The sequence below is a fragment of the Monodelphis domestica genome, chromosome 5 (genome assembly GCF_027887165.1).
Source record: "Monodelphis domestica isolate mMonDom1 chromosome 5, mMonDom1.pri, whole genome shotgun sequence".
Taxonomy (NCBI): Eukaryota; Metazoa; Chordata; class Mammalia; order Didelphimorphia; family Didelphidae; genus Monodelphis; species Monodelphis domestica.
Genome location: NC_077231.1, coordinates 286,327,048 through 286,339,234, shown reverse-complemented (window position 1 = coordinate 286,339,234; position 12,187 = coordinate 286,327,048). Strand labels below are relative to the sequence as shown.

The 12,187-nt window shown below is 37.6% G+C and overlaps 1 protein-coding gene across 1 annotated transcript in view; it reads right to left on the bottom strand.

The window, feature by feature from the left end:
* CPNE4 (copine 4) overlaps nt 1–12,187 on the bottom strand; it is a 509,113-nt gene that overhangs the window by 124,459 nt on the left and 372,467 nt on the right. The window contains exons 6-7 of the mRNA XM_001369385.4: nt 11,017–11,100; nt 8,713–8,802 (exon numbers count right to left, since the gene is read on the bottom strand). Coding sequence (XP_001369422.1) covers nt 8,713–8,802; nt 11,017–11,100 — 174 coding nt within the window. The remainder of the gene's footprint in view (nt 1–8,712; nt 8,803–11,016; nt 11,101–12,187) is intronic.

Sequence of the window (12,187 nt, the reverse complement as noted above, 5' to 3'; positions counted from 1 at the left end):
TATTGAATTATAGAAAATGGTTATCCAGTGGGTTTTTATGGAATTTCAAAGCATGGAACTCAATGGAGTCTGATTGTTAGCCAGGGGAAAAATGGACAGACTAAATGGCTTCCCTATTTCCTTAATGGTATGATCAGTCTGTACCTCCTCCCTGAATATGGTTTGCATAAAATGTGAGTGTGGCTTGTAAGCCATGCTTTTTGGGGAGCATACTTATTTATTTTCTTCTTTTCTGAGATTTCATGTTAGCCAGCATTCTCAGGCCTTTCTTCAAACTGGGAAGTCAGTAAAGTCAGACCAAATATCACAGAACCATAGTTTTAGAGATGGAAGACTCTTAGAGGCCATCAAATCCAATCCCTTAATTTTACAGATGTGGGAACCGAGGCACAGAGAGGTTAAGAGAGGTCTAGCCTCATATAGTGCTGGTTGGAGACAAGATCTGAACTCAGTTCTTCCTGAAGCCAGGTCCAGTGTCCTGACATTTATACCATTTTATTCCTGGTTTGAGATCAAACTGACGGATTAGAAAAACATTCAGTTATGACTTGCGTTTAGCTAGAGTCCAGATCATGCTCTTCCCTTAATACATTATATATGATAAGCTCTTAGATGCTATGTGTGCTCTTTCCATTCTCATGATAACTCCAAAGGGCACTCAGTTTTCCCATTTATATAATGAAAGGATTGAAAATTCCCATCAACAACCATTGTATGATTCCATCTTCAATAGAGATTTTCATTCAGTGAAAGTCCTTCTATTATTTGAAGGTACCAATTATTCCTTAATTCTGATGGTGGCTTTTCCTCTTTCCCCTACTCCACGTTAATCTCCTCTTCTCCACGTAAAGTATCACTGCTTTTTTTCAACTTTTCAATAAAATGCTTCTCATTTGACCCAATTTCAAGCCCTTTAAATGAACGTGGAATCAGGTAATGGATGTGGCTGTCCCTGGCCAACATAAATTTGATCAAGAAAATGAAAAAGATCGCAATTCAGCAAATAATTACCTGGATTTCCTTTTTTTTTAAACCCTTACTTTCTTTCTTAGAATCAATACTGTGTTTTGGATCTAAGGCAGGAGAGTGGTAAGGGTAGGCAATGGGGATTAAGTGACTTGCCCAAGGTCACACAGGTAGAAAGTATTTGAGGTCATATTTGAACCCAGGACCTCTCATCTTTGGACCTGGCTCTCAATCCACTGAGCCACCCATCTGCTCCCTGAATTTCCTTTTATTTCCTTTGCCTATGCAGTTCCAGCAAACACGGCAGCGGCATATCTGAAGAATGTGTATTGTGGTTCCAAAGTCAGAAGCCCCTACCATGAACAGATGAATTCATTTTAAATGGATTCTTACTTCTTTGTGCTTATATCACTGATTATATTGGATTTCTATAGAAAGAGACTTCTGGGCTTGGTGCTGTTCCTTGCTAAAGGAGAGTCGAGTCCCTCCCTGGAGGCAATGATGCTTGGATAAGTACACAAGTAATTATAGGACACTTAGGCTGAGTGAGCTTTGGAGACTATGGGCAGAGAGCCACAAGCACCATCTTGACAATGCTAGCACTGCATGGAAAACACTTCAAAATGTAACAAATCTCAGCAAAGTAAGTTTACAAGATAATGATTTTTAAAAACCTTCTTCCAATGACAAAATAGATGATAATTATGAAAGCAAAATAGATGGCTAAGCATGGTTTCCATACATTTCAAGGCTCCCATGCTTCCACTAATATTGAATTTAAGAGACTAACTCTACAATCTTAACTGTATTATGATTTGTAATAACAACCAAAAAAGATTAAAGTGGGTATTGCCACAGATGAGGAAAGTGAGGCAAAGAACAACTAAAAAAAGTATGTTAAGTAAAGAAAATAACATCACGTTCATATTATACAAGAACTCAAGAAGACCAGGAGGAAAATAAGGATGATGCAGCACTCATGTATTAAATGTAACCTACACATCTTTTGGGGCAGGATTTCTGATTGGTAAGGAATGGAGAAAAAAGAAGTACATATTTATTTACAGTCTTTCCCCCCCTTCCTGTTCATGTCCCTTATTTTCCTTTCTTAAACTCTTGCTTTTTTTTTTCCCCCAATGGAAATCCAACTTGAATTTCCACTAAGAGAATAGTTAGATCTGTGTAGTTTTAAACAGGATGGAAATCCATGGTCCTAAGAGAGGAAAAATGAATAGCTGCACAGATATGACTTGGAGATGCCCTGGTGTTTTAGGGTGCAAAGCAAGGGAAAGCTCAGATTGGGTGGGAAGAGGTAATACTTCCCAGTAAGATATAAGTTGCCAATGAATCAATAGTGTATCCAGGTCTAAAAAAGCAAGCAGAATTCTGAGATGAGTGTACAGGAACCTGCAAGCAAAGATCTTCTTTCAAAATATGAATTAGTTGCTTTTCCCTGGCATCAACATTTTTCCCCCTTTCCCTCTTTCTCCCACAGGGTTGATCTCCTTTCCTCAAATTTCCAAGGGTACAGTACCCTATCTTCTCCTCTGTATGGATCCTTTTCTGCCTGGATTAAGAGTTAATATAGGAATAGCTATGCGCTACAGTGGATAGAGAGCCAGGCTTGGAGTCTGGAGGATCTGGTTTCAAATCTGACCTCAGATACTTTCTAGCTGTGTGACCTTGGGAAAGTCACTTAATCCCCATTGCCTAGCCCTATAGCTCTTCTGCCTTGGAACTGGTACTTAGAATTGACTCTGAGTCAGATTGTAAGGGTTAAAAAAAAGTTAATGTGAGTCTTTCTTGTTTCTAATCTAATTTTAGGTTGTTTAAATGAAATATTTAAGTCTTATCTACCTTTGTGCCCCAGAAACCCACAGAATGTCCCATCCACAGTGAGTTCTTAATAAGAGTGCTTTGAATTGAATACTGAAGCTGTCCTTCCCCTACACTCAATATTGCTAAGATCTTAATTACAGAAAAGTTGGAAAAGATTTTTAGTAGAGAAAAGTGAGATGAAAGATTTAGAATTTTGATGATTTTAAGGGATCTGAATGGACATCGAGTTCAGTTCATACCAGAAAGGAATCCTCATCACAACACACCTAGCAAGGGGTCAGCCATAAGCCTGAGGAGGAAAGCATAAATGAACTGAACTTATTTAGCCTGGAGAAGAGAAGTCTGTGAGAGTGAGGAGTGGGAGTGTCATCTGTATAAGATCTTAGTAATGATAATAATAATAATAATGAATAATAATAACTCAGCTTAATAGCACTCTAAGGTTTGCAAAAATGCTTTATAGGCATTATTTCACATTATGTTAGAGCTGGAAGGAACCATAAAAGCTACTTAGTCCAATACTCTCATTTTATAGATGAGAAAATGGTCCTGGAATATCTGAGTCATTTTTATTTTCTTATACTTTCAGTGTATACAATAGACCAAAACAATATCTGTTTTAAAGTGGGTAGAGCCTTATTGTAAAGACAATAGCTTAGAAAAGGGAATTTAGATGATAAAGTCTCAAGTGTAGGGACTACCTTTTGCCTCTTTTTCATATCCCTAGCACTGCTAACAGTTTCTGGCACAGAGTAGGTGCTTAATAAATGTTTATTGAATTATTGAATTGAATTGGAAATGACTGATCCAAGACCATAAAGCTAGTTAGTAGTAGAATGGAGAATGGAAATTAAAACCCTGTTCTACAAATTCCCATGTTTATATTCCTTCTATTGTATAATGGGGACAAAAAGGGAGAAAAGATGTTCAATAGAAAACTTCAATCACATTAAAAAAATTTTTAGGAAGAATGGTCCATAAGACATTTCATCCCACAAGTACACAGCAAGTAGGGATGGGCTTAAATGTTGGAATTCAGGTTGCATTTTAAAAGAAAAGAGCAATAACTCCCCGGCTGAAAGGGACATGCAACACTGGAACATTTTATCCATAGAGTTCATAAAAGAAATATATCAGTGCTGTTCAAGATCTTTCCCTATTATCCTATGCTACAACTGAATGGAAAATGTCTATTGACTAGCTTATGCCATGAAGTTGGATGGACATCCCATTGAGTTAGTCCATCAGTAAATATGTTTTTGAATTGATATAACAGGCAGACAGTAAATTAGATCCAATATTCAATAGGAAGAAGAGAGCAACTTTGATTGTATCTGATCCAAACAGCAGATCCTTCTCTCTCTCTCTCTCTCTCTCTCTCTCTCTCTCTCTCTCTCTCTCTCTCTCTCTCTCTCTCTCTCTCTCTCTCTCTCTCTCAGCTTTTAGCATTATTGTTCTTTCAGCGTAGCATGAAACACCACAATTTCTAAGGAATCAAAATTACAAGTGATCCAAAGATCCACAGTATATGGATGGCTAAAAGTAGGCATTAGCATATTTCCAACAATTTGCTTACAAGAAGTGATGAAAAAGATATCATAAAGGAAATATAACACTGCCCTGATCTCAGACACAGCCTTAGTTCTCCATTTTCTCTTTTCTTTCCTACCCAGTTATCTAATTTTGTTGATCTGATTTTTACAAAATCTCTTGCATTTTTCCCTTTCTCTCAACTGATAGCCACTTCTCCAATTCAGACCCGTATTGCTTCTTAACTGAATTATTCAGCAATAGTTACTACTTATATAACTGGCATTTTTGTAGCCCTTTATGGTTTGCAAAGCTCTTCACAAATTTGAACTCATTTTATCTTCCAAATAATCCTAGGAGATAGACACTATTATTATCCTTATTTTACATATGAGTAAACTGAGGCAGACAGCAATTGAGTGACTTGGCCAGAGTCACACAGTATCTGAGGCTGAATTTGAACTCAGGTCTTCCTGATTCCTTGCCCAGCAGTCTATTCACTGAATTTCTTTCTTCCTGTCTAGCTTGTACCTTTTCTAATACATTCTCCACACAATAGACCCTTGATATTCTTAAAACCAAAACCAATCAAATAAAAGAAAAACATGGAAACATGTTACTTCCTTATTAAAAAATATTTCCTGGCTCCCTTATATCTCCTAGTTTGGGGGAGAAAATTCAAACTCCTGACCCTCACATTTAAAGTCTCCCATTTTGTGATTTCACATTGTTTTCCACACCTATCATACTCTATGGATCTACTGAACTATTTGTTGTTCTCTGAACATAATGCTTTGCACAGGCAAATCTGTGTCTGGATTTTACTCACTCCTCGTCTATGTTTCTCAGATTCCCAAGCATCCTTCAGAGAACAGTTCATATACCTTTTCTTATAGGAAGCATCTCTGGATTTTCCCCAGTTGATATTTAGTTCTCTGTGTTCAAGTTAGCTTCTTACCTCTTAAAATTAATTTCAATATATTTTGAATTTATATATACATTTTATGTGCTTAGGAGAATGTGAACTCCTTAAGGAAAGGGACACGTTTTCATTTTTGTCTTTTTACCCATAGCACCCAGCACAATGAAAGCCAACACACAGTAGATGTTTAGTAAATGTTGGTTAAATTGAAGGATCCATGCTAGGGCTGAAGACACAGAGCAGGAATATAGCATCCCCTTCCTTTAAAGAAATTATTTCTATGTGGATGCCAGATAGATTTCATAGTACATAGATTTCAGATCCAATAAATATCCAGATAAATATAGCTCCAGGTAATTTGAGGTGATTGGGAACTGGAGCAGGCTTGGGAAGTGGTCAGAGAAGACTTCATGGAGGAGATATAGGACAAAAAGAGAATCTTAAAGGATGATGAATATTCCTCTGAACTATTGTGGGGACAATACATTTCTGGGATGAAGTACAGTTTGTGTGACTACACAAAGATGGCTGATGTCATACGAAGTTTGGAAATAGATGATAATTTAGTTTGGCTGGAGTATAGTGTAAGAAGAGAATAATATGAAGTATATCTAGAAAATGGGTTGGAAACCAGATTGTCTAAGTCCTTCAAGGTCAAATTAGGGAGTTTGTATCCCACTGCCTGTAGAGGCATTGAAAGCTTTTGAGTGAGGGACCATCATCCATCTGCCTTAGTAGGATATTTTGGTAGCAGTGAGCAGGACAGAGGGGAGAGAGGACTGTCTGAATGCAGGGATGCCACTTAGGAGGTTATTTTATAAATTTGGGTAAGAGGTGATAAGGGCCTGAATACTGGTGGTGGAGATGGAGAGAAGAACTCATCCAGTCCTAAATTTACAATTGAAAGAAACCTGAGAGAACACCTGGATGTTTGAGAGAGATTTCATGGAGGCAGAATCAACAGAACAATTTATTCGTTTTCTTATGCTGTTTTCTCCAAAAGACATCAAAACATTTCAAAGAAAAAAAAACATGAAAGCTTTCTTCTAACCTCTTTTTTCATACAACTTGATTTATTTTATCTCCTAAAGACATTTTAAATTTCATCTGCTTTCTTTGGGGATTACTATTTCTCCTGCAGGCTCAAACCAAGTTCTTATCCCTTGTTAGATATTCAAGGAGACTCTATCCCTTTAAGCTAGTGAATGTCCTAATAGGATCTCAGACTGGAATAGGATATAGAGATGGAAGGGATCTCTACAGTTATCTAATAATAATGATAACACTTACATAACATTCACTGTGTGACAGGTACTGTGTTAAGCATTTCATAATTATTATCTCATTGGATGCTCTCAACAACCCTGTGAGGGATCTGCTATCATTTACAGATTTACAAATGAGGAAACTAAGGCAAGCAGAGGTTAAGTGGCTTGTGCAGGGTCATACAGCTAGTATTAGAAGATGATCTGAACTCAACTCTTCCTGACTGCAAACCCACAGCTCTATCTGCTGTGCCATGTAAATGGCCAACTCCTTCATTTTACAGATGAAGGAACTGAGAGGCCTTGGGGGCAGTGGGTGGGGGAATAACTTGCTTAAGGCCACACATGTAGTAAGCACCAGTGATGGGCTTTAAAACCACATCCTCTGACTCCAGAATGAGGGAATTATATCTTCTACCACAGCTTCCCAATACTAGTCTTACATATGAATCGTGTTTTGTTTTAAGTTTATAGTCTTCATCCAGGTACAGTCTGATTGGTGTAGTGGATAGAGTAGCAGACCTGAAGTCAGAAAGACTCATTTTCATGAGTTCAAATCTGACTCCAATCATTTACTAGCTGGGTCACCCTAGACAAATCACTTTATTCTGTTTGCTAAAGTTTCCTCATCTATAAAATGAGCTAAAGAAGGAAATGGCCAAGTACCCCAGTATCTTTGCAATGAAAAACCCAAATGGAGTCATGAAGAGAAATGGACCCAAATGAAACAACTGAAAAACCACAATAAAAATGCATCCATTTCATTGCTACTGTCAATCAATCAATCAATCAAAAAGCATATATTAGAATCTTATTAGGTTTCTGGACACTCTGAGAAATGCTAGAACAATAAATACAAAGAATGAAACAATTCCTATTCAAGGAACAGCTATGTTCCTCATCAGAAGACTTCCTCATCAGATTGCATATTCATCCAAACAAAAGGACAGAATGCTACCCATTCTCTCACAGAGGAGGTTTGGTGGCCTTTTAGGGATTAAGGAGCCATAGTCATGGAATGAACATTCATTCAGTTTATTCAACTGGCCCATTCACTGCTGCCACTGTCACCACTGCCAAACTGCTCTCAAGATGTCACCAACATCTCTTCTGGAGCTATTTTAGGAGCTAGTCCAACTCTAAACATCTTGACTTGACCTTTTTTCTCTGTGATCTTCTCAAGACACGTTGTGCACTAACTGGTCAGTACCTTTCTATAGCACTCCTTAAATCCTAGCAGTTCTTCCCCTTCCCTAGTGTGAAGATGAGACTAACTGTCCCTAGCCTACTTTTAGATTTAATCACCAGAAGTATATGCACCCCCACTTTACATGTAATTGGGGGGAAGTCTACAACCTATGTGATAAAGAGGGTGACAATGCATAAATGACTGACTGCCCCTTGGGCAATCCTAAGAAAATTTATAAACTGTAGTCCACATAAAGTGGAGGAAGGTACAGAAGTGACACAAAAAAGAGTCTTTAAAAGTAGTTGCAACTTCCTGTGAGGGAGAGTTTTTGTGAGAAGTTTTTTTGGAGTTGGAGCTGGAGCTTTTTAGAAGATCTGAAGGCTGGTGGAGGATCTTCCTAAGACTACCACATGGGTGAGTGAAAAGGCTGACTCCTTTCCTGGCTTCTGGAGAGACTAATTGCTGGAGGAGGCCCAGTGATCATTCACCACTGGGGCCTCCAGCTAAATGGCCCTCCAGCTGAGGGTCCTCCAGTGGAGGGTTAAGGAGCCCTTCTTGGTTTGAACCGGGTCAGAGTAATTATCTAATATGATAGGATAGATAACTTCTCTACCCTCTTTCTTATTCCTCTACTTTACTCTTTCCCTCTATTTTGTAAATAAAGCTGCTAAAAAGTCATTTGACTTAAGTAAGATATGTTAATTTTGGGGACCACATTCTCTTATATTTAGTCCAACCTTAATTTTTTAACCCTTACACTAGCACAGATAAAATTTGCCACAAGAAATGACATCAACTTCTTCCATACATGACCTAGAAAGCCACTGTGATTTCAGAACCAAACTGCTTTTCCCAGAAGGAGATAGAGGACCAGCAAAGGGGATATATAGTACATGTAAGCAGACAGTGCTTTCATTTGAAAAGTAAGAGAGAAAGCAGGGGAGAGGGGCAAGGGACATTTTAGGGAAAGGATTTTTTTTCCTGAAACACAAATTTCTGACCTTCAGGCGACGGTCTTGGTCCCCACTGCACAGAGAATTTACGGAGACTTTGAATGATTTCCAAGCTGGGCTTAAGTTATTCATCACAACCTGAGAATAGAAAAGGATGGGGGTGAGAGAAAATTCTTGACATTTGCGCATTTCAAAATAAAAAAGAATTGAAGCATCATTATGGCTCCTGAAAAGCACATTCATCAGGGTCAGGTCCCTTAATGAAGAGATGGAGTGGTAAATCTTTTATAATGTCCTTTGAATGGACCATTAGGGGCAGAATTCCCTGGAAATGGGCCAGGCTAGCAAGCACTGCCTGTATTTTTTAATGAATACCATTCATAATAGAAACACCTGACTGACGATGATAGTGATTCAGAGAATCGGGTTGAGACTCAAGATCTGTGAATGATATCTGGCAAATGTCTGGTGGACTTGGAGTCATGGGTGCTGGGTTCAGGTTCCCAATCTTCCACTTATTACCAACATGACCTTGGGAAACTCAGCCACACAGGGACTCAGTTTCTTTATATGAGAAATGAGGAAGTTGCATTTAAGTGACTTCTAAAGCCCCTTTTAGTGCTAAATCAATGATCATGTAACATCTAATTCTTAGTGACATGAATTCTTTAAAATCAGGCCACCAAAAGCTTTATCTCTTGGGAAGATTAAGCATCAGCTCTTCTTAGAGGACTGGACTACTCCTTACTAGATTTAATTAATTAGAATGCAATAATAAATTATACTTCTATGGCACTTAATAATTTGCTAAATGTCTTACCTTTATTAAACTATTTGAGCCTCATAATGACCTTGTGAGGTTGGCACAGTGGTTAGCACATCCATCTTGGATTTAAAGAAACTAAAGCCCAGAAAAGCTAAAGAATTTGCCTGTTGTCACACAGCAAAGAAGAACCTGAAGTGGGATTTGAACCCAGGTTGTCCTAACTCCAAGTCCACCATACTATGTAGGTCTTAGTAATATATTTCAGGAAATAGAAAATCCAATGAACCTCAAAGTCTTCCTCTTATAAGTGAAACCTTGTTGTTTCACTTGGAGTTTTCAACAATTAAGATAATTTAAGGTGAGCAAATGTCTAGTTTATTTAATATCGACTGTAGGATTATAGGTGATAGAATTGAAAGGCACCTTGTTGATCACTGGACAGATGATAAAATTGCATTCCATAAAGATGCTGGTCACAAATACAATAAATAACAGAGGCAGGATTTGAAACTCTGACTCAAAATCTCGAGCCCTTACCATTGGACCTAATTTTTTTTCAAAACTGTTTTTTTAAACCTAAATCCTTCTTTTCTTTTTAAACTTCTATTTTCTGTCTTATGAACAACTCTAAAACAGAAGAATGGTAAGGATGAGGCAAGCAAGGTTAAGTGACTTCCCCAGAATCACACAGCTAGGAAGTGTCTGAAGTCAAATTTGAACCCAAGTCATCCTGATCAAGACTTGACACTCTATCCATTGTGCTACCTAGTTGCTCCAGGACCTAATCATTCTTGAGGACAAGGCTGAAAGTACAGTTTATTGAGGTGTAAAAGCTAATTAAGAAGTGTCTCATAGCCCCATGAATTCAGTCCCCACATACAAGAATGCAATTCTTTAATGGCGAAGAAAAACAAGGCCAGGCCAAAGCACAGATGGGGAGCTGCAGGGAACATTATTCAGTTGAATTCATAGTAACTGAGGAAGATCCTTTTAGCATTTTCTCCTTGGTTCAGTGGAAATGATAGATATGTGTGTGTGTGTATATATATATATATATATGTATGTATATATACATATATATGTATATATAAACATTTATACAATATATAGTTGTATAATAGACATATTATGCCTCTTACCTTCTGTCTTAGAATAAATACTAAACATTTATTCCAAGGTAGAAAAGCAGCAAGGGCTAGGCAATTGGTGTTAAGTGATTTCCCTAGGAAGTATCTAAGGTCAGATTTGAACCCAGGTCTCCCCATCTCCAAGCCTGGCACTCTATCCCCTGAGCCACCTAGCTGCTACTCATCACATATATTTTATGTTTACTTATCTGTATATAAAAATTTCCCTCTTTTTTTCCAGTGGACTATATCCTCATTATAGTCAGGGACTATTTTCATTTTTGTTTTTGTATCCTGAGTTCCTGGCATGGTGCAAGGCACATAGCTGGCATGTAGAAAGTATTTGTTGAGTTAAGCTGCATTTGTGGAATCCCTACAGACTCAGGAACTTCCCCTGTGCCTTAACGGATCCACTTGACCTTTTAGAAGACAATGTGAAAGTAACCAGAGACTCCTCACCTCAGTTCTGTGTACAAGCTGTTGAGTAGCATCATCATTCATGCGGAAGATTTCCAGAAATGGATCAGACTTACTGAAGAAATCCTAGAAAGGAACACATAAAAAACTGAATTCTTGAGCATCATTTCATTTCTTACCAGTATTCTTCTTCTACTTTCTCCCTTTGGTCATATGCTGAGTTGAAGGAGTCCTGTGGTTTTCTAACCTTTAATCTCTGATACAATTTGGTCCTGTTTATTATCCTTTACTCTAAGACTTATACTACCACCTTTTCCCCTCTGATCTTATCTTTGCTGTCTTCCTTCTTCCACTCAAGAGGAGGTTCTTTCATTAACAATGCCTGGTAACTAAATTAGAAGCCCATTGAAAAGGGGCTCTAGTAATAATAATTATCTATGATAATAATTGTTGTGAGGATTAAATGAAATGTTTGTAAAGCCCTTGGCAAACCTTAACGTCCCAAGAAAATACCAGTTGTTGTTGTTACTATATAAATTGCTCTAGTTCTGCTTACTTTATTCTGTACGGGTTCATATGTCTTTCCATATCTTTTTGAAATCATCTATTTTCTCATTTTTTTATGACAGCTCTCTATCACATGCACACATCACAAACTTTTCATCCTGTCTTTCATTGATGGTTATCCCATTAATTTCCAGCTTTTTGCCATCACAAAAATTTTTATAAAAAATAAATATTTTTGAACACATAGGACTTTTTCCTATTTTTTTTTTATCTCTTTTGGACACAGCCCTAGTAGTGGTAGAGCTTGGTCAAATGGCCTGAAATGTTTAGGAATGTTTTGTAGAGAATTTCAAATTGTTTTCTAGAATGGTTATACCCATCCACGGGTCCACCAACAGTACATCAATGTGCCTGTTTTCTCGCAGCCACTCCTCTAGCATTTACAATTTTCCCTTTTTTGTAATTTAAGACAATCTAATGGTCATCAGCTGATATCTCAGAATTGTTTTGATTAGTAATGATTTAGAGCACGTTTTCCATAAAGCTACATGTAATCTAGGATTTTTCTCATGAGAATTCTTAGAAGAATTCTAATTCTTAGACTATTGATCAGTTGGAGAAAGGCTCTAATTATTAGAACTTCATTTTGGTTTTTTATATATCTTGGAAATGAGACTTTGGTCAGAGATGCTTATTGAAAAAAATC